The following is a 24,088-nucleotide window of genomic DNA, read 5'->3' on the forward strand; positions in this document are numbered from 1 at the left end:
GCTCATTAGCTACGGGCAACCTCATCAGCAACATAAAAACGTTCACACCCCCAACACACACTTAAATGCACATTTGGATGCCTAATTATCAAACTTGTCAACATATTGCCACACAGACAGTCGAGCAAAAACAAAAGCTACGTTTAAGCTCAAAGGCAAAATGGCGCATAAAAACGTGACCAAAACACTATGAGCTGAAAGGATGTTGGGGGCGAGGAGAGGGGATTGGGGAGAGGGGATCGGTATTATACAACAGGGCGCATCGTTACACATCTCATCTCATCTCATCTCATTGCATCACATCTAACAGTTAACATCACATCGTGTTATGGTGCCAACAAAAACACACACATTTCTATGTGTGTGTGTGTGCTTGTGTGTGTGTGTGTGTGTGTGCTTTGTGCAAGTGTGTGAACCGACAGCGTCAAGTGTCATTGACGGCACGTCATTTTCTCAAGCACTCATTAATCTTGGAAGGCTTCGTGTAAATTGGTCAAAGCGTAATAAGTTGAGCAATAGTTCGGAAAAACCTATTAAATTTTATAAATTGACTTTAAAAAAAAGTGGTTTAAAAATTTATTTCAAATTCTATTTTTCTGTTTTAATGAATATTTTAAGTAAATAGAATAGAATATGTCAGCGTTGAGAAGGAAATAGAATTGAATGCAGAAAAATATATTTGTTTTTCTTTGATAATATAAAATATTTTAAACAAATATACTTTTGTCCAATTAAATGCGACAGAATATGAGAAACGAATGCAATTGATACAGAAAAATATACATATAAATATTTGATGATATAATTTCATTCGTTATCTATACATTCTATTCTTTCGTTGAAAATTCAAAAGTTCTGACAAGCTAACAAGCTGATAGCATTACTGATATGTTTGGTGTTTTGTCATTTTCGCATCCTTGCTTACAAAAACTGCATGGAAAACACTTTCGTAACTAAAATGTAACACATATTATCATTTCCATTTTACTGCACTAGTACAATAATCTGCATCAAGGATAAATGTATTTTTTTTCATATTTCCTTGAGCAAAATCTTTTGTTAACGAACCAAGTGAGAGAGACAGAGAAAGAGAGAGAGAGAGAGAGACTAAGAGAGAGCGATAGAGAGAGAGGGAAAGAGTGGAGAAAGGTAAAAAACCTTCAGCAATATGTAAACATATATCCATATATCCGGCGCCCTTGTAACCTCTGCTATCTGCCCGCCCACATCAGCATCAATTGAGTTAATTTAAAATATATATACGGACATATTTTGTGCATATATACTATAAATAAGTTTCATTCTTTTTGAATGTCAATGTGAAGGTTTTCTCTATATTATTACTTTTTTTTCTGCTCACTGCTCGCTGCTCTTTTCAATGTCAGTCGAAGTGCAAAATGAAATGAATCGATGGCAGTTCGATACCAATATTTTCACACCAGCTGCAGCTGCAGCGGCAGCAGCAGATGGGAAAGGAAATGGAAATCTGACTAATGAAAGCGGTGCATGAATGGATTTTGAATAGTTGGCAACATGCGCTAATTAACAGTGCTTATTAAATTATGACAATTGAGTTGCAAAATTTGACAAATACGGAAATAGAATAATAATTGAAAAATATATATGTGAATTAATTCACCCACTAAATTAACTTGAAATTTGCAATTAAAATATTATTAACGCAATCTGAACGAAGATATGCAAATCTCCTTTGTTGCCCAGCATCATTAACCGAAAATGATATTTTTGTTTCTTGCAGAGACCACAATTATGACCTAAGGGGGCTACCGTTAGCTGCCACGTCCAAAAACAGAACAAAAACAAATAGCACACAAGGCCAGTCCAGGAGGGCCGCCAGGCCAGGCCACAACTGAGAGCCATCTGTTAGCAAAATTTGAATTTATGAAGCAACTGACATAAATCACACGAAACAGTGCCCCCAAAAAGCAGCGCACACACAGAGATACAGCCAGAGAATAGCATGCAATTAGCAGCAACAAGTGCGAACCACCATGGATAAGAAATCAAAGACCAAATCTAAAACGAAAAGCCTCAAGCCGAACAAAGAGTCCAGCACCAAACTGGATGTGGATCTATGGGAGGTAAGAGCTTCAACTTAAAACTGTTTTGATAATGTTCTATATTTTTAGAGTATTATGTAATAGAATGTTAAATATGTATGTGTAATGGGTAATCAAACTCAGAATATTGATATACAGAATACGGAATCTTAAATATTAAACTAAAATCTAAAATTATTAAAGAAATCAAGTGTTAATCAAGTGTTCACTTAAATACTTAGTTAAATTTTTAAATTGTAAATAAATGTATACAAATATGCGTATTCAATTGGTAATCATATTCAGAAGAACAGAGAGTTTTATGAATTCATTTTTGATATAAATTATTATATTAAATAACACTCGCTGTTATGCAACAGTTGTTCCAAAAATATCAATATTAAGAGCAACAATATAAGCCAGCATAAGCCACAACTTAAACATTCAATTTGAATTGACTGCGATGCTGAAGGGCACAATAACTTCTGTGTCAAGCAGATTTTTGCCTTTTGCCTTTAATGAGGCCAAATGCCATTCATTGTTCATTCGTTTGCCTGGCAGCTGGCCAGGCGAGTCGCTTGTCAAGTGATTGTCACGCAAGGTTAACTAACTGGACCACAAAACATTCTCACCAATCCCTTGCAGCAAAATGAGGATCGTTTCAGCAGCTGTGAATTCAATTCGGAGCGTCGAGCCCAGAACAACAAGGCGACATCAGCAACAGCGATTGGAGGAGGAGCAACAGCTCCTGGCGGGGGTCGCAGTGGTGGTGCTGGTGTTGGCGCTGGTGGTGTGGGCGTAGTTTGTCCCGGCAATGCGGCAACGTTAACATTAACAGCGAGTGCTTCGGGGAAAGATGTGACAGTGGCGACACCACCACAGCTCAGCACCACACCCACAGCCATCAGCATTGCGGGCTGTGCTTCGGGCACGGCGCTGGTCACACTCGACGCGGATGCGGTCACCATTGAGACAGCGGAACCGGAACGTGGTAACTGGACGGGTCGCTTTGATTTTCTACTCTCACTCCTCGGCTACTCGGTGGGGCTGGGCAACGTCTGGCGTTTTCCATATCTCTGCTACAATAATGGAGGCGGTAAGTAATCACTTAATAACTCAAGAATGATGATGGCCTCGAGATATCCAAGTTGTTCCCAATTACAGCAATTACTATTTAATATTTTAAACTCTATAATATTGCTATGCTTCCAGGCGCCTTTCTTATACCATTCACCATAATGTTAATCATAGCGGGACTACCGCTAATGTTTATGGAGCTCTCGTTTGGCCAGTACGCCGCCTTGGGTCCTGTGGCCATATATCGTCGCTTCTGTCCGCTCTTCCGTGGACTCGGCACCGGCATGATCATCGTCTCGGCGATTGTGATGCTGTACTACAATCTAATAATTGCCTGGACTATATTCTATATGTTCGCCTCGTTTCGCACACAGCTGCCATGGCAGAACTGCGAGCCGGAGTGGAGCACAGAGCGTGAGTACAATATCAAGACAAAAGCACTTTGTTTGCCTTATTTCTTTCTGGCAATAGATTAAGCAAATTGCCAGCTGTCATATGTGAAACTTTTTTTGTTTCGTACCAAACTTTTGGCCATACGTGGCGTGAATAACTTAGTCAGGCCTGTCAAACTCACAGAGAAAATAGTAAATTTAATAAGCCACTAAACATAATTGATGCTGCTCTTATATATATGTAGCTGGTGAATGCACACAATTAATGCTTTTCAGGTGGATATATATATATATTTTCGACCTGACTCTTATTAAGCAGTATATTATGCCCATAAATCGATATTGATATCGATAACTTGAGCTTGATAACAGCAATTTTATTGTCCGCCAGCAAATAAACTGGCAAGGTTTTTATTCATTTGCAATTTACGCACACGTAAACAATAAAAAGCAACTTTTGTGCAAAAGATGATAATAATACACAGCGCCAACAATAATGCCGAGGTAGGCAAGCCAAACGCTTGCTGAAAAGGACGACAGCGCCTTGAAGTAGGCAATTGTTTTTGTGCTGTGGCTCGTTGGGTTTCCATTTGACATTGTCAGAGGTGTGTCTGCTCCTCTCTCTGTGTGTTTGAGTGTGTGTGTGTGGCAGACTGAGAGCAAAAGCTGCGGCTGTAGCGCATATTGTGCGCGCTTAAGCGTGCATTTGATTTCTTTAGAATAAGACAAACACAAATACAGACACAGACACAATTTAAAATTTTCTTTCTGCCACGCGAAAGACATAAATCTTTAACGAGTCTTTGTGAACTGTGGAGTGGCATTCAGGCAGTCAAGGTTATTGTTTGAACTAGGTGGCAAAATGTTGTCTATACGACAACTTATGACAGTTATGTAGGCTTAGCCAACTTTGTGAAGTCATAAAAAATAGCTAAGGAATAATCTGTGTTTATAGCTCGTACGTTTATTATGCTGAACTTTGAAATGAATCTAGTTAATAACTATTCAAAAAGTCGTATGCATGTAATGCAAAAGTTTCGAATGTATTTTGTTAATAAAAAAAATGTTTTTAAAATGGCTTAAAAAACTATTTTAAAAATAGGAAAGACTTTACTATAAATTAAGCTCACTTTCTCGAATACTTTTCATTTTTTTATATGCTCATAAAATAACAGAGTATCCAACATTCGTCACTTGAGTAAAAAGAGAAAATTTAGCAGCATCTTTTGCTGTTTTTTTTATATGCCCCCGCTCGCTGCATACTTTGCTTATTTTATTGCGGCTGCCTCAGTGGCACTTAAACACACACACACACACACGTATGCACGCAGAGACTCAAGTGGCGCTTACTGTATACAGGCTACAACAGTACAAGCAATAATCATAGCAACAACGACAGCAGCGACAGCAACAGCCAACGCCATTGAAAGTTTTTGCATGAGCTGTAACAGCACAGCTGCCACTACCCAACACTACAACGGTTGCTCACAGCTCGGCGCAACCCCTTCAATTGCCACGCCTCTGCGTTAGCCTACTTGATTTAATATGGATGCCATTGATGCACAGCTATTGCCTAAAGAAGAAGCAGCAGCAACAGCAGCAGCAAAAAAGCAACACAGACTGCTGTTAACAGCATGCCGAAGCTTAGATGCACTTCCAGACTGAAGTTTAAGAAAAATGAATAAATAAGTAATTCAATTATAGATTTTTCTTATTTAATTTTGACATAATCTACAAAACAAAATGTATGCTTTAAATATCAAGTTCTGATTTTATTTACTCTTCGAAATATGTTTCATAAATTAGAAGGCAATTGAACTGCAACTGTTGATGCCTTTAAGAAAGTATCTATATACTAGCCAAATATAAAATACTTTGAAAGGGTATACAAAAAACAGGAACTCATAGTTTATTTTTCATGTAATCGATATGCGCAATGGATGCGATTTTCATTGTTTGCTTCGCTACACCTACGATGATGTTGCTTGTTTTTTATGGCTGGCAAAAATAGATGCTTAAAGCGACAACAATTATGCCTAAACACTTTTTGACATTCAAGCGTCGGCTGGCAACCATTTGCCGCAGCTTTTTAGCTATGCTTTCTCACAAGCACAGCCGCAATCTCTGTGGCAGACAAGCAATTTCTTAAGGATTTCATTTATTGACACTTTCACCTCTCGTCTCGTCTCGTCTGTGGCTTTGGCCTCTTCTGGTCATCCTCTTCACCTTCGTCGTCATCGTTGTCGTCGTGACGACCTCGTCTCATGGAATTTTTAGATGATAAATGTTTACTTTTAGCCTCATGATTAAAATGTGTTTAACTTGTTTGTCCATTGATTGAATATCTTGCACACTTAACGCCGCCTTCTGCCTTAGTTTGCCTCTGACCCTAAAAACACAAAAGCAAACACAAACATAAGCAACAACAACAATAACAAAAGCAACAATAGCAACAACTTAAATAACAATAACAACAACACAAACACTTTTCTGTCAATATTTTGCTGGGATATTCCCTCTTTTTTCTTCTTAAGTACAAGTGCTTACATAACAGGCTGTGTTTGGTTTATTTCATGTTTTCATGGGTCTCCCTTTATTTGCTAAGTGTTATTTTATTGTTAAGCAAATATTAGAGAAATTGGAAATATTAGTGAATAAATGTGTCATATTTAAGAAAATAGAAATTGGGATGGAGATCGCACCGGAAAATGAACAGAAATAGATAAGAATTAATTTATTTTGTACTTCTCTCATTTAATGGCAAACCTATCTTGTTGGAGAAGATTAATTCAGAATTAGTTTGGACAACATTATCTGATAGTTACAAAGTGATATATCTGTATTTTTTCAACTTTGAAATTCCCCATTACAAAATTACAACAACTAAAATAAATTCTTCTACATAAATGGGGATAAATAGCGTAGTAAAGCGAATCGGATAACTATATCGATTATTGAATTATTTACTAGTTAATGGATCTTTCCTTAGACCAGCCGTATTTCCTCCATCCAATCACATAAAGTTGCACTAAACTCACAGCATGTGTGTGTGTGTGTTTATATTTGCGGTTATAACTTCTAATTGGGTCAATAAGGTTTGCTGGAGCTAATCAAACTGATGTTATGGACACAAACATGTGCCGACCAAATTTTGTGGGTATGGTACAAAACTTGTGGAAGAGCAAAAAAATATATATATATAATAAAGAAGAAAAGAAGTAAACTTGAAGGCTGCTGCCCAACATCAAACTTAAAGGTCGCAAAATTTAATGGCAATTTCCTGTGTGTGCTAGTCGACTTGGGAGCGGCTTATATAAGAATCTTATCTCTGTGTGTGAGTGTGTGTGTTTGTAATCAAATGTAAGATGCCGACATGAAAATGCACACACACACAACATACAGAACACACATACAGATGCACAGTTGGCTGAGTAGACACGCTCCAGTTACCCAAATTGAAAGGCAGACAGTTTTTGCCTGATGCCGCATTCACATAAAGTTTTATATGATTTGTATCTACGGGTCCTGTCACATCCTGTGTGTGTGAGTGTGTGTGTGTGGGGTGTATGCTTGTAATAAAATTAATTGCATAACAAATAAAGGCAGACAGGCAAATTAAACGGCGTGTAAACACTTTGAAGCTTTACCCCGCCCACAAAAAGAAAACGAAAAAAAAAAAATGGAATAAGAAATATAAACACCAACCACAAGAAGGAACTTGTGTGTTCAATTTTCTCTAGCTGTGGCGCATTTGATTTCCATTTTGATGCTGATTGATTAGATGATGGATATGCGGTGTGTGCTGTAAAAAGCAACCGACTTTTACTTGTACACATACATATATATATATGTGTGTGTATGTGTGGTATGTGGTATGTGGAACCATATGTTTAACCTTGACTTAACTGTCACCTCCACCTCATCCAGGAAGCGCCTTCTATATGTATATAGGTCCTATGCGTCGTATGAGTAACGCGGGCAAATGAATAAACGCTGATTGAGTTGGGTTGTCGAGTTGTCGGATTGTCGACATGTCGAGGCCTTTTTGATTAATTTCCATGGAGTTACAAGCCTCACACATTAAAAATTCATAATATTTTGCAGCTTTCATTAGTTTGAAACGTAAATCATTTTCAATAGTTTTCAACTTTATTGTATAAATTCCTTATGCGAATTGAGTTTCCACAAGAAGTTTACATTTATAGCAAAATTGTATGGAAATTCTCCGGTTTCTAGACATCTAAAAAGCAATAAATTAAAAATTGTTCTTCAAATTAATTGAATTATGAAGAATTTTTTAGATGTTAAAATTGATTTTCCAATCAATGTCAGAAATCGACTTTAAAGTTATGAAATATGGTAGAAAAATGTGTTCAAAGCATTTGAAATTTAAATAATTTGTACCGGGTTTTTAACATGGGTAACTTTTGACAAGGGCACACTTTGGGGCACGTAATCAATTGGCCTAAATTCGGAGGAAACAGGTCTGTTTGAACTGTAATCAACTTACACTGGCATTCTCACCGTTCACAAACACAAATTGTAAATGTGCCTGTTGTTTTGGTTGTTGTTTTGCTCTTTATTGGCAGCTACGTGGACTGCATGGGTAAATTTGAAAATTAATTGCATGCCAACTACGGAATCATAAACTCAATTGCCAGTGTTGTGCTGCGTGTTTGCAAATTGAACAGTTTCTGCTTAAAACTTGAACAGTAATCAAATTTTAAGCGAGCAGCGAGCAGCAAAAACAAACGAAAATACACAAGATAAGCTGGGCAACTGAATTAATATCACATTTTCAATTGGTAAACCACAAAAGTTGGTGGCGAGATGGGGATGAGAAAACCTTATTTGGTAGTTGTACATTAAGGGGCCATTAGGCAAGTGGACCGTTGTGGCCAAGTGGCATGATGCACCTTGACTCAGTCGCACACTCGGTGCCCTATTTCATTTCAAGAGCAAACAAAGAATGCGGATTCTAACTTTAGAACTTGGCAGCATTCAGTTAGTCATTTTGCGGTCAACCGCTTGCCTCGTTAGTCAACTGAAAGACCCGAAAAACTTTGAAATTTGCACACACAAATAGGCACACACACATAGACAGACACACTAATACCAGAACAGACACAAAACCACCAAACTCATAAACATGAGCTCAAACTTTTTGTTAGGCAAAAAACTCCCACCCATGCCCCATGTGGCAGGCGACGAGCTTCACAAGTCAAATGTCATAAACAGTTGCTGACGTTGCATTGTGACATCTACTGTATTAAGCATATTGCCCCTGTTGGCCACCAACATGTGGCCGAGCCAGGTGTGCAAAAGCGCCAGCTATAAATACCAGTTAAAACAACGCGGTCTCTTACCAATTTTCGTGAGTGGACAGCAGTAAAAGCAGCGGACAGATTAAAATATTTGATACATGCTCAAATAATGCCTTCACATAAGTAGCTTAAAAAAAAGTAAACGAAACTGCCAGAATTTTTATTATATATAATCGCTACTCAGATTATATATTCAACGTGGCTTAATCAACTTAAATCCATTTGGAATCCTTTTGCATTTGGTATTAATGCCATTATAATAAAAAACAAATTTCAAGCCCTGCCTCTAATCAACTGTGTCAGCATTTCTATTGACCTTTGACCCCATCCACCATCGCATTCCAACATCGATTTGCTTTCGCCTCAACTTAATAAAGCATGCTCTTCAAAATTTAATCAGGCCTGGGTCAACAAACGGAGCTCTTCCTACAAAATGACAGAGAGATCCACTGTTATGCGGGCCCACTGTGACGGTCCCTTCGACATTTTAACCCTTTTACATATACACTGTAAATGAGACTATAAGGAAGTGTTACTCTTGTATAAAAGTTGATAAAAAAGAAAAATTATTATATAATAGAAAGTGTCTTCAAAGTGTTTGCTTGGCTTTCGTGAATTCTAAATACGGTAATTAACAGAAACGTTAGAATAAAAGTGCTTTTGAGGCCTTAATCTATTTTTTATATGGCACCTCAAGGTAATATATATTATTTATATTATTATGGATACAGAGGCGGAACTGCTTACGTAAGTAAGCGAGAACTTAAGCTCTACATATTTAAGGTACCGAGAGGCCATACGAGCTGCAGATACCCTAAACAGTAAGATAATAAAAACTATTCAGTGTTATACAGGGTATCTCACAGTCGCATACCACAGCAATTGTTTGTCACATTTTGTTTTTGTTTGCACACTGGCAGCGACGAGGAGCAGCTACAATGTGCTTGCCACCAAACCCTTTTCATGTTTTTTTGCCAGATTTGCTACTTTGTCCTTTTAATTATGGAGCCGCACAAAAGTCGCCCGACTCACTGCTTTATTGTCCTTCCGCACGAGCCCTATTTTTCAGAGCTGCCATTTCCTTGTCTTTTTCTCTTTCTCTCTGATGTTTTTTTTGAGTCCGACAAATAGTTCATAAATATTAAAAAAGTGCTGCCCCCTTTCTGCATAATTGAGCGACTGTCGACTTGAATTGCCCCAGCGGCATATCCTTTTTTTTGTGGTGTGTTTATTTAGCTCAATGTACTAACAGAGTTGATGACACTTGCAGATTGTTTCTCTTACGTGATGGCGGATCAATGTGAGTCTATCAATGGCACCTACTATCTGCGCACCTGTTACAATGCCACCTATGCCGATGAGCACAATATAACCGAAATGGCGCTACATGCCCTGAAACGTCCACCTGCCGAGGAGTATTTCAAGTGAGTAAACCTTAATTCAGTATGTATTCAATGACAAAGTTTCTTTTAACAATATCATTTAAATATTAACAATTATTGAAGTCTTTCTAAAGTTCAAGTATACTTCTTGATTGATAGCAAGAAAATGTCCTAAGTCGAAGTCTTAAGTGAAAGCAACCCTTTTCTTACACTGAGCAGCAACTATATATTAAGTAAACTTTAATCCTTTCCATTCTCATTCCCAGCAACTTTGTGTTGGGCCTCTCATCGGGCATTGAGGAAACGGGCAGCATTAAGTACTCATTGGCAGCCTGCTTGTTTCTGGCCTGGGTCATTGTCTTTCTGTGCCTCTGCAAGGGCGTTCAATCCTCTGGCAAGGTCGTTTATTTTACCGCCCTCTTTCCCTACTTGGTGCTGGTCATACTCTTCTTTCGTGGTGTTACCCTGCCAGGTGCCAGCACAGGGATTCTGTTCTATCTAACGCCCGATTGGAAGCAACTGGCAAATGCTCAGGTCAGTGGACAGCCTGGACAACTTTAACTCTAAATCTTTAATCTTAATCAGACGTTTTTATTGTGTATTTCAGGTGTGGGGAGATGCCGCTGTGCAGATCTTCTTTGCACTCAGCCCCGCCTGGGGTGGACTCATCACATTGTCTTCATATAATAAGTTCTCCAATAATTGCTATAAGTAAGTGTGATATACTTAGAGCCTATAACAGATCTTATTCCCAAAGTTCTGTAGACTTCGAAAATAGTTATAATCCTCTGATTTTCGATCGGATTTATTATTCAAACACATTTAAAAAGATCAAAAATCTATAACCTTATAATACTAGCTAATCAACAACACCTGCTTATTATATGTACCTAACTTTAAGACGAATATCTCATCCACTTTCAGGGACTCGTTGATTGTGGCCTTTTGCAACATAGCCACTTCATTCTTTGCGGGTCTGGTCATATTCTCGATAATTGGTTTTCTGGCACACGAGCTAGATGTGGAGGTGAAAAAGGTTGTGGATCAGGGTGCTGGTTTGGCGTTCATTGTGTATCCGGAGGTGGTTACTCGTCTGCCCATCTCGCCAGTTTGGTCGATACTGTTCTTTGTCATGCTGCTCACGTTGGGTTTGGACTCGCAGTTTGCATTAATGGAGACCGTAACTACTGCCATTTTAGACAAGTTTCCAAATCTGCGACAATACAAAACATGGGTTGTGCTCTTCGTGGGCATATTTGGCTACCTGGGCGGATTGGGCTTCACCACCAATGTGAGCATATAATACTTAAATATATTAAATTTGTCTGATTCATTTTGATGTTCCTCAGAGTGGCATGTATTGGCTGCAGCTAATGGATAAATATGCGGCAAACTGGTCGGTGTTGCTCATAGCCATATCGGAGTGTGTCTTGATTGCCTGGATCTATGGCTCGCAGCGTTTCCTCAACGATATACAGGGCATGATTGGCAAGCGATCGCGTCTATGGAACATTTTCTGGGGCACCATGTGGCGCTATATTACACCAGCAACGCTACTGGTATGTAACAATATCCTAAGAATCCCAAATCCATGTTTAAGCTCCTTCTCCAGCTAATGTTCTATTCAAGTAAACTGAAATTCTTTTGCAGTTCATTTTGTTCTTCAACTGGGTTGAGTATAAGCCCGCCCAATATGGACATTACATTTATCCCATCTGGGCAGATACAGTTGGCTGGATTATAGGTCTATTGCCGGTGTTTATCATCTTTGTGGTGGGTTTACAGCAGATCTGCAAGGCGCCCAAGCATCTCAATTTCCGAGATCGCCTCAAACATCTGCTGAGACCCACAGCGGAATGGGGACCCGCTGGCAGACCCTGTGTCAATTTGCATGCCGAGCGTTATCAGAGTCAGAATTACGATGGTGTGACGAACACTCAAATACTGATAAGTGGTGCACCACCGTTGGAGGTGACGCCCTACGAGGATGCTGCTGCTCCGGGCAATAGCAATGGCAATGTGAATGGCAACAATGACAACGGCAACAGCTATCGGGATGAGGCGATGCAACTCTGAGAGCGGGTTAATGCATCAGCCTCGTCGGCGATGGCCGTTGACGCGGTTGATGTGTTGCCAATGACTGTGGGCAAGTTGCCGGGACCGAGTATATTGAAGACATCGGCAAGGCATCACAGCAGCAACATCAACAGTAATCAACAGCAACCGGCTCAAGTCAAGGTCATAACGGAGGTCAGTTCCACTAAGCATGCTGAGAAAGAGAAAGCTGCAAGCAAGCAACAAGCAAAGCCTGCAGCAGCAGCAACAACAACAACAATGACTGCTGCCACCACGAAAGTGTTGGCCACAGGCACCATGAGCAGCGGACGTGAATGCAACACAATGTGCACATTTACAACAGGCGGGCCAGCTGCTGCAGACGTGACTATACAGAGAACGACAGCTGCTAACAGCAATATTGCTGCTGTGCCAGCTGGCACGAAGCCAAGCCCAACACTAACCAGCACTTTTATGCCAGCCACAAAGCCAATAACAACATCTGCCGTTGCTGCCAATAATAGTAAAATGGCTGCAACAGATGTAAATACCTATGTTGCCGGCAATGGCAGTGTTGAAACTGCAGCTGTAACCCTACCAAAAACACAAATCGTGTCAACAAAATCAGAGCCAAGTGTCACGATTGCTAATAAGACAGTGACGCCAACTACAGCAACAATTGCTGCCGTCTCATCAGCAGCTCCAACATCATCAAAGCCAGCAGCTGCTGACAAGTCGCAAGTGATGTTGACAAAAGTAATAACAACAATAACCCAGCCAAGTGCAAGTGTTGCTGCAAAGCCAGCAACAACTTTTGCGGCTCTAACGCCAATAACTGTTACTGTTGCTCAGAAGCCACAAACAGTGACAACAATAACAGCTGCTTTGGGCACAGCGACAACACAGCCAGCTGCAACTGCAACCAAAACAGCAGCAGCAACTGCAACTGTTGGCAGTAATATGAAGAAGCCAGAAGCAACTACTGCAACTAAGCCAGCAGTAACAGCAGCCGCAACTGCTGCCAGCAACATGCAAAAGCCAACCATAGCAACAGCAACTGTTGCAACAAAGCCAACAGCAACTACAACTGCAACTAAGCCAGCAGCAACAGCAACTATAACAGTTGCCAGCAACATGCAAAAACCTACCGTAGCAATTGAAACGTTTGCAACTAAACCAGCAGCAGCAGCAACAATTGCCAATAATATGCAAAAGCCAGTAGCAACTACAGCAACTGCTGCAACTATGCCAGCAGCAGCAGCAACAATTGCCAGTAATATGCAAAAGCCAGTAGTAACAACAGCAAATATTGCAACTAAGCCAGCAACAACATCACCTGCAACAATTGCCAGTAATATGCAAAAGACAGTAGTAACCACAGCAACTGCTGCAACTAAGCCAGGAATAACAGCAACTGTTGCCAGTAATATGCCAAAGCCAGTAGCAACAACAGCAAATATTGCAATTAAGCCAGCAGCAACAGCAACAATTGCCAGTAATATGCAAAAGCCAGTAGCAACAACAGCAACTACTGTTGTAAGTAATCCAACAGCAGCAAAACCAACTGCAACAGCTACCAACATTCATAAGCCTCCAGTAGCACCTGTTGCAGCTAAGCCAGCAGCTATATCCACTGTCAGCGACATACAAAAACTAACAGTAGCAACTACAACGATTGCAACTAAACCAGCAACAGCAACTGTAACAACAACACCAATTGTTCCAGGTAAGCCCACAACAATTGTTGTTAATACTGTCACAACAGCTGCAATTTCGAAAGCACCAACCACGAAAGCCACACCAGCAGCAACAATTGTTACGCTTACAACCACAACAGTTGCCGCCAGCAACACAGCAGCAATCCCAGTGAAAAACGCACCACACGGCTCAAGCTCAGCGAGCACATCAGCAACATCAAAGCCTTCGACAACAACAGCAACAACAAAGCCCACAGCAACATCACCGACAAAAAAGGTTACAACACTCTCCGCGACAACAACACTTGCTGCAGCTACCAAGCCCCAAACAAGCAAACCAGCAACAACCACTTCTAGCAGCAATATGTCACCAAAGATCAGCAAAGCAACAACATCATCCAAGCCAACAGCAACCAGTCCTACAAAAACAGCAACAACCAGCAAGACGGCAGCAACATCAAGCAAAACGAAAGCAGCAATAACTAAGAAATAAAAAATAAAATAGGTCCCTTATCGAACACTATTTTTCTAAGTATGTACCTACATAATTTAAAAGAAATCGAGCTAAGCAAAGAAAAAAATCGTGTTTAAGCTAAGCCTATATATATATACATATACTATATATGAATGTTAAATGCCTAGATGTTTACATAGAAGCAGATTTTATAAATATTTATTTGGATTACATTTACTTTGGCAGCGAACAGCAACAGCAAATGGAAGAAATTGCAACATTTTTTGAACATTTAAATAGTTCTCATGAACTATGTACATTTGCCAAAAAAATAAATATATATATACATACATATATACATACTGTTTCCTATAAGCAGTCTTTAGAGAACAATAACAAAAAAGTTATCCTCGGCTTACCGATGATTAAATACCTTTGCAGAAATAAATAAGTACATTAAATATGAATACATCTCTCAGAAATGCGAAAAATATGAGAAATTGTCCGATTTCGATAGAAATTCTTAAATTGTAAATCTATTAAGTTTTGGCAATGACTAATTTTTCGTTTATTTAATTTTCAATAAGAATATATTCGAAACTATGTAACTAAAATACAAAAATATCTTGAATTAATATATACGCGTTATTATTAATGCAAGGGTATAAGATCGATCACCTGAAAATGTTTCCTAGCAATACACTTACTATATAGTAATCAACACTCGTGTACCTACATATAAAACACATGGAAAAAACAAACTATCTTTCAATAGTTCCTCGTTATATCTGATTTATGTGCTCTATTTTCATGATTAGTATTATGTTGAAAGACTCATTGCAATTACCAAAGAAGTTAACGTAGTTGTTAGTTAAGGATTGGCTCGACTTTTGGTTGAAAAAGAAAAGTGTCTATATATATATATATATATAGATAAACTTATATATACCCCGATTATATGTACCTAATGATTATAATTGGAAGCGTTCGAAACGCAACCGATTCAATTCGAGAGCAATGTGGAAATGCAATGGAAAGAAGATAAGGTTGGAGATTTAGGTAAATACATTTATATACATATACAATATACCCTATATACACATACATATACTATATATTAATATAACATATACAACAACAAAACAAAACAATGTTTATTTTTAGTGCAAATGTTATTTAAAGAATATTTTGAAAAAGAATAATATTTTGGGAAAGAAGCACAGGTTGGATTTTTAACTTTATAGAACTTTTTGTTTTGTATGATTTAATCCAATATTTTTATGCATGTTTAGGTAAATATTTAGATAATATTTATATACATATATATAAATGTAGAGTGAAAAACGTACACAGTTCAATATAAATGTATGATGTGTAACTATATTTTGATAGGCATAAAAAACAAACAAATGAGAGACTCATGTACCTAAATGGAATTAAAATACCGAGTGGATTATTCAAAACATATATGGATTTAACAGCATGAAAACTATGTGTAAGCCAAATATTTAGAAATGTTTTATGTGTGTGCATGTGTGTGTATGTGTGCTGTATTTAAAAGAACTTAAACTAATCCACTAACTGAATAAAACTAAAAACAAAAAACGAAACAATAATTATCTTAAAGGGAAAGTAAATTAATAAATAAATAAAAATGAATATAATTTATATGGAAATTATTGTGTATTGTTGTTCAAATAAATATGTTTATATATAAATGTTGAGTATTAGAAGAAATCATATAAGCTATGTGTTGCCTAAAAAAAAAAAATAATAAAAAAACTAAAAACCAATCCGTAAACAGAGTAAAGATTGTATTAAAAATATGTATTAATAAAAAATCTATAAATATTTGTATGTGTTTGTACGTGTAGCTAGTGGTAAAAATAAATTAAAAATAATAGAAAAATGTTCTATATTTAATAAGGAATACAAAATCAAAATTATTTCAAATAATTATGTTAAAAGCAAAATTTTGTTAAATTTTAATTTAAGTTTTCAAAAAGGAAAAAAAAAACATTTGAAAAGAGAAAAACCCGAAATTTGTGATAACTGATTTAAAGACATTTGAACATTTTTTAAAAACTATGTTACATTTTTGGAAAAAGTATTATGTATTGTCCACTTATAGGGGATAGAAATTAGTTAATAATATTAAGTATATGAGCCATGTAAGAAAATTAACAAAACAGGAATTTTAATCAATTGTGGTTCTTTAGTTTGTCGTTGTTTTTAGCGCAGTAGCTGTGAGATACTATTACGAAACTATGTACTAAATGTACCTAGAATATACATACATATATAAAAATACATATGTAAGACCATACCGAAAGATAATGTACTATAACCCCAAACTGTTAAGATAATTAACCCATTGTTGCATGCTGTTAGTTTATGTGGATTTTTGTGTACCTGTAAAACAAAAGATACAAACAAAAATAAAAATACAAAAATTATCAACAATAATCTAAATATGGAAATGTTAAATGGCTGTTAAACAAATGAATAAAATATTATATAATTGATTAGAAAATTAAATTTAAAAACGATGAAAAATAAACAACAAACGCATATATTATGTTTATATTATTATGGTGTAAATATAAACTTGAGCTGAGTTATATTTGTAAAAAAAAAATTTGCTCAAATCAAAATTTTAGTTTCTCGTACTTTATAAATTATATTAGATTTCTAGCAAAAACTGTCAATTCCGACACACACAAAATTATGTTGATCAAACCAAAATCAATGTTACGAGAAGCATGCTCAAAATTTTTGAATGAACCCCCATAGAATATAAGAAAGTTTACTTTAAAAATCAAAATGCAAAAATTTAATAAAATTAAACAAAAAAAAATCACAGGAGCTTCAAATTTTATATGAAACTTTGGGCTAAGACAGAGTAAAATTATAAAATTATAAAAGAAAATATTTGCAAAATTCATATCGCTACATTAAGCCAATAAAAATAATAGTTATACGACGGAATCTGTAATCTTTGACAACTCCACCCACCTCTCTAATCCGATCTATGTACAGTAAACAAAAAACTCATTAAATACTATCTTCGATATAAAAAGGCAGAAAAAATAAATAGTATTATTATAAAGAAATATACTCATATGCATATATATTATATGTGCCGCAGAATAGAATTGATGTATTAATTATGCAATAAGTTAAAATTATATAAAATTGTATTAAGTTATTTTATGCAAAAGTCGGAATTCATCGACTAGACAATGCCCTACACTTAAATAAACTGAGAATGTTATTGTTGTTGAGATAAGTTTTAAGATTGAAGTGAAATAAATATATATGGAAGAAAATTAACTTATGTATGGGGCAAAAAAAAAAAAAAAACAGAATCTGGTAGACTAAAACTAACTTTATAAACAATGTTCACAACTTCAAATGTTGCAAAAATAAAATCTACAATTATTTTGTATGTACTATAACATAAATAAAAAAAAAACAATACTATGGATCGTTTCTCACTGTCCAATTAAAATTATATTTAATTAATATGAACTTAAGATATTATTTTATACGTTTTAAGGGGACATTGAGAAAGAGGAACCTACAAAAAAAAATCAAAAATCAAAAAAATACTTTGCTGTTCTTGTAATTGCCTATTATGCACATGTGTATGTGAATGTAAAATTGAAAACAAAATGAAATCGATTATATTCCAAAGCGGCCATCAATACAAAAAATGAAGGTATGTTAAGAAACCTAAATTATTAAATTATTAGATAATTTATGAATAAATATTTATGGGTTTTAACACAAAACAAAAACTCGAGAGACTTTTATTAAAATATGTCCGACAAAAAATTGAAATTTGTGGAGGGAAACAAGGATGATAGTTTTCCCACGGATTTGATAACCGTTATGGGCACCGAAGGCGTAATTCCCACCAAATTGTAATCTGCCTACTCTCGCATAATCGGCATTAATTATATTATCATTAATCCGGCCAAAGAGAGTGGCTCTTATAAAAGTGTATACCTACCTTGAAGAATAACAGGAACACAAACATTTTTATTATTTTAAATAGATTTCCCGAGCGAGGATTCGAACTCTCGACCGCGAGAACCCGTCAAATAGATCAAGTAAACGAGAAGTCAGCGAGCGACGCCACGAGCGCATCTTGAATTATAGAGTCTAGAATCAGTTTTGTTCAACGTACTCGTTGCTTAAGAGAACGTCGCTTGCACTTGTTCATTTAAGAGAGCAACAAATGTGCACTGCTTAAATTAGAACTGCTTTCAAAGACGTTGCTCAACAATACGCTTTATTTAGAACTGCTTCCAGAAGAGCTATAAATTTGAATGTTTATACAAATAAGAAGGTTTTATAAAGCATTTGTGGCATTTAACTTGTTTGTATGTATACAAAAGGTATTTCGAAAATGGATTTTAGATTCTGCGTAACTTTTCTACTTATAAATTGTGCTGCTGGCGATTACAAATGGTGCTTGCAAAGACTAAATGTAAATGAGGAAGCAAAGCAGCCCTGTAAAAATCTAAATTTTTCTTCATACAATGATTTTTATATGTCGACTATTATTATGAAGTCTTCATAAACTGAGCATTATTGTTTTCAAACTTATTAAAGCATACGTTGAATTGAAAAACAGAATAAGATGCAAGCTGCAGAAGTTGAGGTACGCAAAATTTGTTATTTTCCTGCTCTTCCTTAATGACTAATAATAATTAATAATTATTTAGCCGAAGCGCACTCAGCGCTATGTTGATGAAGCGTTTCGTCAGGTGCTCGTGAAACCCGGCGTTGAGGACGTTCTCATCATGAATCGTTCGGGGGTGCCCGTGAAGACTTCCATGCAGCCACAGGATGCACTGCAGCATGCCTGCCTCTATGACAATTTGCGTGAGAAGACACAGGCATTTCTGCAGAAAATGGATCCACCCGAAAATCTTTGTATGTTTCGTGTGCGCACCAAATTCCACGAGGTTATCATAACTCCAGATGCTAAAATCTCCGTATTGGTTGTGCAAAATGCTCGCGATACCTATTTGGGCAATCAAAATACGGAATGAGCAACTGTAAAAATATGTATATATAAATAAATTGTCAAGCTTATGCCAGAATTTTGAAGTCATTATTGAGACAGAGAGTAAACATATTTTTGCCATTTCCAAATGCCTCTCACAAGTGTTTGCTTATCAAAGAAGAAAACACTCTTTTTTCAGTTCACATTCGCTGATGACAAGCGTTATTTTGAAACCTGCACTAAACAGACACAGACACATCTCCAAGAGCAGTTTGAATACTACTTCTGGTCACTCGGTAACCAGTTTTCCTCACATTCATTCGGCGACAGTTGCTGCATAAGCATTAAAATGCGTCTAGCTCGCAATATTCGCTTAGTTCTATTCCTAACTAATCAGTTGCTTGTGCTCGCTGTGCTCGCTGACATTGCCAGTGTTGGCCACTATTCGCAAACGTTAATGGATTCGATTTTTGATATCTATGCGAGCAACAACGTCAGTCGGCACAAGCTGCCAGCATTGGAAGCTAATAAAAACAACAGCAACAACAACGACAACAACAACAACAATTTGGAGCCAGAGTCCTTTGCGCCTGCCTTTATCTATCCCTATTTGATGCTGGCCTTGTGGATAACATGCATAAGTGGGTGTAATAATAACTAAACAAACGCTTATAGATAAAGACATTTAGATAGATAAGCAAAAATGAGGCATAGAAAATTATTTCATGACACAAGTATTTTATCGTCTTAGTATAGAAATTGAATGCGTTCAGCAAATCTCAAATTACACGGCAATTATAAAATTGAACACTTATTGTTTTAGCTGCGTAACCAGAAGCTTAACTTATTTTCCACTAGTCGTCAGATAAATGCATTTGCAGTTGCCATTTAGCTGCATATAAAGCAAATGTATATATATGAAAATATAATAATTTTGAATCTTTCTAATTACTTAACGCAGCCAGCATCATTTGTTGCTGTGTATATTGCAAGTGCCAGCATGCGGAAAGGATGGCAGCCTACAGTTCGAATAGTTTTGAGCTGCAGGAAGTGCATGTCCTGGATCATCCACTGCCCCACGTCAAAGGATGTGTCTGCTTGGCCTGTCTACAGCGACAGGTGGCCAGAGAGCTGCAACAAAGAGCCGATCAATAAGACACACAATAATTACAAAATAAAAAACATATTTATTTATATGGATTAAATGTTAAAAAGGCAGAAGTAAAAAGTTGTGAAAAGTATTTCTGATACATCATAATTTTCATAAGGAAAAAAAATTGACTCTTAAGATTAAAGTCAGTGGCTCAGTTCTACTTCAAACTTTGAGATTATTTCAAGAGTATAAAAAAAAATGGATATTATGTTTCTTGTAATATCTTTGGTTAAAAATAAACTATATTTGGAGTAAATAAATTCATAAAGTTGGCAAGTGTTCTTTGGAATCATTTGCTGAGTAGCTGCCCATGATGACTCATGGTAATATTAATACTTGAGATACAACTGCTTAAAGTAACTATGCTCTATTTCAGCTGTAGTTTTGTAAGCGTCATCTGATCCACATCCAATGAGGACAGACTCAATTTCATGTTGTGCGCCTTGGCTAGCAGACGCAGGACATGAAACTCCTTGTCCGTATACATTTTGCGGCTCATGTGGAGCGAACGCAACGACGATTTCTCAAACTCCTCCAGCTGCGACTCAAAGTCGCGACGGAACTGTTGATTTACGGACTCGTTTATCTCGTTATTTGCCTCAGTTTCATTTGAGTCGTGCTTCTGTTTCTGATCCTCCTTATCCTTCTGCTTCTCCTTTTCTTTGTTGCCGAGGGCACGTGACCAAATCTCACGCATGGACTTCTCATATTTGCTCACACGCTGCTCCATATTAATAATCTCTTCGCTGATCTCCTTGTTGTTCGGTTGCTTGACCTGGGCAAGGACAAAAGCTTGGCGAGCCTGTTCGTATTCCCCCAATGCGGCCAGAGCTCTTCCCTCTTGGAACAGAGCCTTGCACGACGGCTGATTGCGTGTGAGAAGACGCAGTGCCTTCATCGAAGTACAAACTCTAGCCGGCTTATTCAGCTTATTGTAACAAATCATGAGATTTGTGTAGAGCGTAATTAGCAATTCATTTTGCTGCACTTCATCCTTCTCGTCGGCCAGTCGGCAATAATTGAGTGAAGCAACTGCACGCTCGAACGCTGTGATTGCATTGCGATACGAGCCACGCTTCACACAATCCTTGCCATGCAAATGCATATCCTGCGCCTTGGGATATACCACCGAGAACTTGTTGCGATCCTCGGGCGCTATCTGCTCCAGCGATTGCCCATCGCCAATTAGCGTAAAGCCAATTACTTCGATCTTAAAGAGACCATCCGCATGCGGTTTAATGCGTGGCGGACAGCCCAGCTCATGGAAGAGCAACTTGTAGGATATGATAAACTCCGATTGTTCATAGATGTACATGCTGCGCACCGCTGCCTCCAAGCCCTCCAGCACCACATTCTGTCCGGTCTCGAATTCGAATTTTGTGCCACGCAGCATCGACGAATCAAACGGAGCACTCTGCCCCTCCCAATAGGCACTGTAGCGCAGTGCAACACGTGCCTTGTCGGGCACCAGGCCCTGCTCCTTGACCCCGGCACGTGTAATCCGCTTATAAATGTGCTCATCGATGGGTGTCATCAGCTCACGCAGTTCAGCAAACGAACGTGTCCAGGGAGAGATAAGCGCCTCGTGCTCAATCTCCTCCTCGTTCACATCCTCCTCGCCATCGTCACTTGCATTAAAGTCATCGCAATAATTACTATTAAAATGTGCAGTGTCCACCTCAAAATGGGCGCCACTGCTAATCAACTCACTACAAAGAAGAAGGCAAAAAAATTGTATCGCTCAGCACGTTGCTAGTTTTATTTTTGCTTACGCGAAGGATAACGGCTCTTTCAGCAGTTGGGCGCTTGTTGAGAATGCCTCGTCCATTTTGATTCCTTTTCCAACTGTATATAATGTTTATATACGCAGCATGTGCTTTTTGGCGCGAGCGAGCTACAAACAAACACTCCAAGAGCTTAAGCGAGCTACTGATAAGCAATCGATGATCGATAATCGATATCAGCAAAGTACGCAGCTCACAACTTATGAATCACGAGCTTGATGTAAAATGCATACAGCACTTATCAACACAAATTGTAGCTTTCCTAAATTTAAAGCATTGTACGTTGCAAAAGATTGATTATCAAAAATTATCATATTTTGATTATTTATTGAAAATACAAACTAAATAAATGTTTTATTTAAAAATTCTAGTTTGGAAAATGAACACTTATAACGCACAAATACCAGCTCATAGAAATATCATTTTTGGTGCACATAATACATAAAACCAAAAAATAAACTAACAAAAACAAAAAATAAACAAGGAATGCTTAATGATGGCGCGAAATTCTTTGAGGTTTTACTGTAGGTGATATGATTAATATGTAGACGTGTAGAATTATGTGTGAGCTTCTTATCCATTATGTCTTTGTATAGTTATTATATTTAAGCCATTCACTTCTTCAGCAGCTTATTCATATCCTTATTCTGCTTGTTCATCTTCAAGTCGACACTTTCGATTTTATAGTTCATGTTGTCCAACAAACCGTTCTGGGATTCAATTTCCGTGCCCAAATCGGTGGCCAAGAACTTAAGACGCGACAGATTATCACACATATCATCGAGATTCGACTCGAGCTGGTGCTGAAAGGGATTTGCGGCGCGCTGCTGCGCCTGCGCCTGCCGCTGATGATAGGAACTGGAGTCGTCTCGGATACGGCTAACCGGATGATTATCATAGCGTTCCGTTGGTGACATCGCCTGTGGGTGTTGTTTGGGTATTGCACCTGCTCCAACTCCACCGCCAGTCACAACACTGGCATTGCAATTGGTCTCCTGGCTGCTGGTCGGTGAACCTGTAGCCGTCGGTGGCTGATCTCTGCTACCCGACAAGTAATTCTTGAGTCCGCCAAAAACACTCTTCAAGCCATTTAAGTGACGCTGACTGAAACGTAGTGTTGAATTAATCTCATCCAGATTATGTGAGGTCTTCTCTAACTGCTCGCGTTGACGTGCCAGCTCCACAGCCGTTGCCTTGCCAACCTCCTCCGTTTCATAGAGCAAGCCTAGTAATTAATTCAATTAAATGCTGAGTAACGCCCCCAATAATAATTATCATGAAAAACACATACCTAAACTTTTCTGCGTGGAGTCCAGTGTGCGCTGCTCAATATCTCGACGTTTTTCGGCGTACGCCTGCCTTTGGGCAGTAGTCGAGGAGCTCTCAGAGACTTCTCCGTCCCCGTCATCATCATCATCAAATGGATTCGTACTCCTCGGTGCACGATTTTTTCTATTATTTCGCAGAAAAAGGTCATCGTCGACGTCTGCAAATTTATCCATGTCAAAGTGATTATTCACCGGCTGCAAATAATTGTGGGCCATCTTTGTGCGGGTTTTTGTTGGCTCTGCGCACAATTGACAATATGTTAATTTTGTTTTGTGTCCAATTTGATATTAATTAGAATTTTTTCTTTGTTTTTATTCGTCTTCCTTATCGGATGTGCCTTGATAATCGATAGATATTACAGCTC

General features: G+C 37.8%; 5 protein-coding genes across 5 annotated transcripts; 3 read left to right on the forward strand and 2 right to left on the reverse strand.

Annotated features, from left to right (window-relative positions):
- The first annotated feature begins 1,762 nt into the window (after positions 1-1,762).
- LOC6568877 (sodium- and chloride-dependent glycine transporter 1) lies at positions 1,763-13,716 on the forward strand. The gene is made up of 9 exons (XM_032740965.2): positions 1,763-2,102; positions 2,706-3,156; positions 3,273-3,551; positions 10,124-10,277; positions 10,502-10,769; positions 10,843-10,946; positions 11,160-11,526; positions 11,585-11,794; positions 11,886-13,716. Exons 1-9 carry the CDS (start codon positions 2,013-2,015, stop codon positions 12,309-12,311), a joined length of 2,349 nt encoding a protein of 782 aa, XP_032596856.1. The 5' UTR covers positions 1,763-2,012; the 3' UTR covers positions 12,312-13,716.
- Positions 13,717-19,032: 5,316 nt separating this feature from the next.
- Positions 19,033-19,555, forward strand: LOC6568875 (dynein light chain roadblock-type 2). Its single transcript, XM_001994966.2, has 2 exons — positions 19,033-19,110; positions 19,175-19,555. The coding sequence occupies exons 1-2, from the start codon at positions 19,090-19,092 to the stop codon at positions 19,502-19,504; spliced, it is 351 nt and encodes a 116-aa protein (XP_001995002.1). The 5' UTR covers positions 19,033-19,089; the 3' UTR covers positions 19,505-19,555.
- A 216-nt stretch (positions 19,556-19,771) lies between these two features.
- Positions 19,772-20,696, forward strand: LOC116805923. The gene is made up of 2 exons (XM_032741158.2): positions 19,772-20,099; positions 20,420-20,696. Exons 1-2 carry the CDS (start codon positions 19,808-19,810, stop codon positions 20,611-20,613), a joined length of 486 nt encoding a protein of 161 aa, XP_032597049.1. The 5' UTR covers positions 19,772-19,807; the 3' UTR covers positions 20,614-20,696.
- LOC6568874 (inactive peptidyl-prolyl cis-trans isomerase shutdown) lies at positions 20,626-22,509 on the reverse strand. Its single transcript, XM_001994965.3, has 2 exons — positions 22,384-22,509; positions 20,626-22,320 (listed from the first exon to the last, which is right to left on the reverse strand). The coding sequence occupies exons 1-2, from the start codon at positions 22,437-22,439 to the stop codon at positions 20,979-20,981; spliced, it is 1,398 nt and encodes a 465-aa protein (XP_001995001.2). The 5' UTR covers positions 22,440-22,509; the 3' UTR covers positions 20,626-20,978.
- A 179-nt stretch (positions 22,510-22,688) lies between these two features.
- On the reverse strand, positions 22,689-24,076 carry LOC6568873 (synaptosomal-associated protein 29). Its single transcript, XM_001994964.2, has 2 exons — positions 23,687-24,076; positions 22,689-23,620 (listed from the first exon to the last, which is right to left on the reverse strand). The coding sequence occupies exons 1-2, from the start codon at positions 23,937-23,939 to the stop codon at positions 23,010-23,012; spliced, it is 864 nt and encodes a 287-aa protein (XP_001995000.1). The 5' UTR covers positions 23,940-24,076; the 3' UTR covers positions 22,689-23,009.
- Between the last annotated feature and the right edge of the window lie 12 nt (positions 24,077-24,088).

Source organism: Drosophila grimshawi, unplaced genomic scaffold (genome assembly GCF_018153295.1).
Source record: "Drosophila grimshawi isolate 15287-2541.00 unplaced genomic scaffold, ASM1815329v1 contig_1367, whole genome shotgun sequence".
NCBI classification, from domain to species: Eukaryota; Metazoa; Arthropoda; class Insecta; order Diptera; family Drosophilidae; genus Drosophila; species Drosophila grimshawi.

Bases quoted from the DNA above. Each gene is read 5' to 3' on its own strand.
- LOC6568877 (XM_032740965.2), top strand. From the start codon at position 2,013: ATGGATAAGAAATCAAAGACCAAATCTAAAACGAAAAGCCTCAAGCCG. The intron at 2,103-2,705 runs GTAAGAGCTTCA...AATCCCTTGCAG, and splicing joins TGGATGTGGATCTATGGGAG to CAAAATGAGGATCGTTTCAG. The intron at 10,770-10,842 runs GTCAGTGGACAG...TGTGTATTTCAG, and splicing joins AGCAACTGGCAAATGCTCAG to GTGTGGGGAGATGCCGCTGT.
- LOC6568875 (XM_001994966.2), top strand. From the start codon at position 19,090: ATGCAAGCTGCAGAAGTTGAG. The intron at 19,111-19,174 runs GTACGCAAAATT...ATAATTATTTAG, and splicing joins TGCAAGCTGCAGAAGTTGAG to CCGAAGCGCACTCAGCGCTA.
- LOC116805923 (XM_032741158.2), top strand. From the start codon at position 19,808: ATGCGTCTAGCTCGCAATATTCGCTTAGTTCTATTCCTAACTAATCAG. The intron at 20,100-20,419 runs GTGGGTGTAATA...TACTTAACGCAG, and splicing joins CTTGTGGATAACATGCATAA to CCAGCATCATTTGTTGCTGT.
- LOC6568874 (XM_001994965.3), bottom strand. From the start codon at position 22,439: ATGGACGAGGCATTCTCAACAAGCGCCCAACTGCTGAAAGAGCCGTTA. The intron at 22,321-22,383 runs GTAAGCAAAAAT...TCTTCTTTGTAG, and splicing joins AAAGAGCCGTTATCCTTCGC to TGAGTTGATTAGCAGTGGCG.
- LOC6568873 (XM_001994964.2), bottom strand. From the start codon at position 23,939: ATGGCCCACAATTATTTGCAGCCGGTGAATAATCACTTTGACATGGAT. The intron at 23,621-23,686 runs GTATGTGTTTTT...ATTAATTACTAG, and splicing joins CTCCACGCAGAAAAGTTTAG to GCTTGCTCTATGAAACGGAG.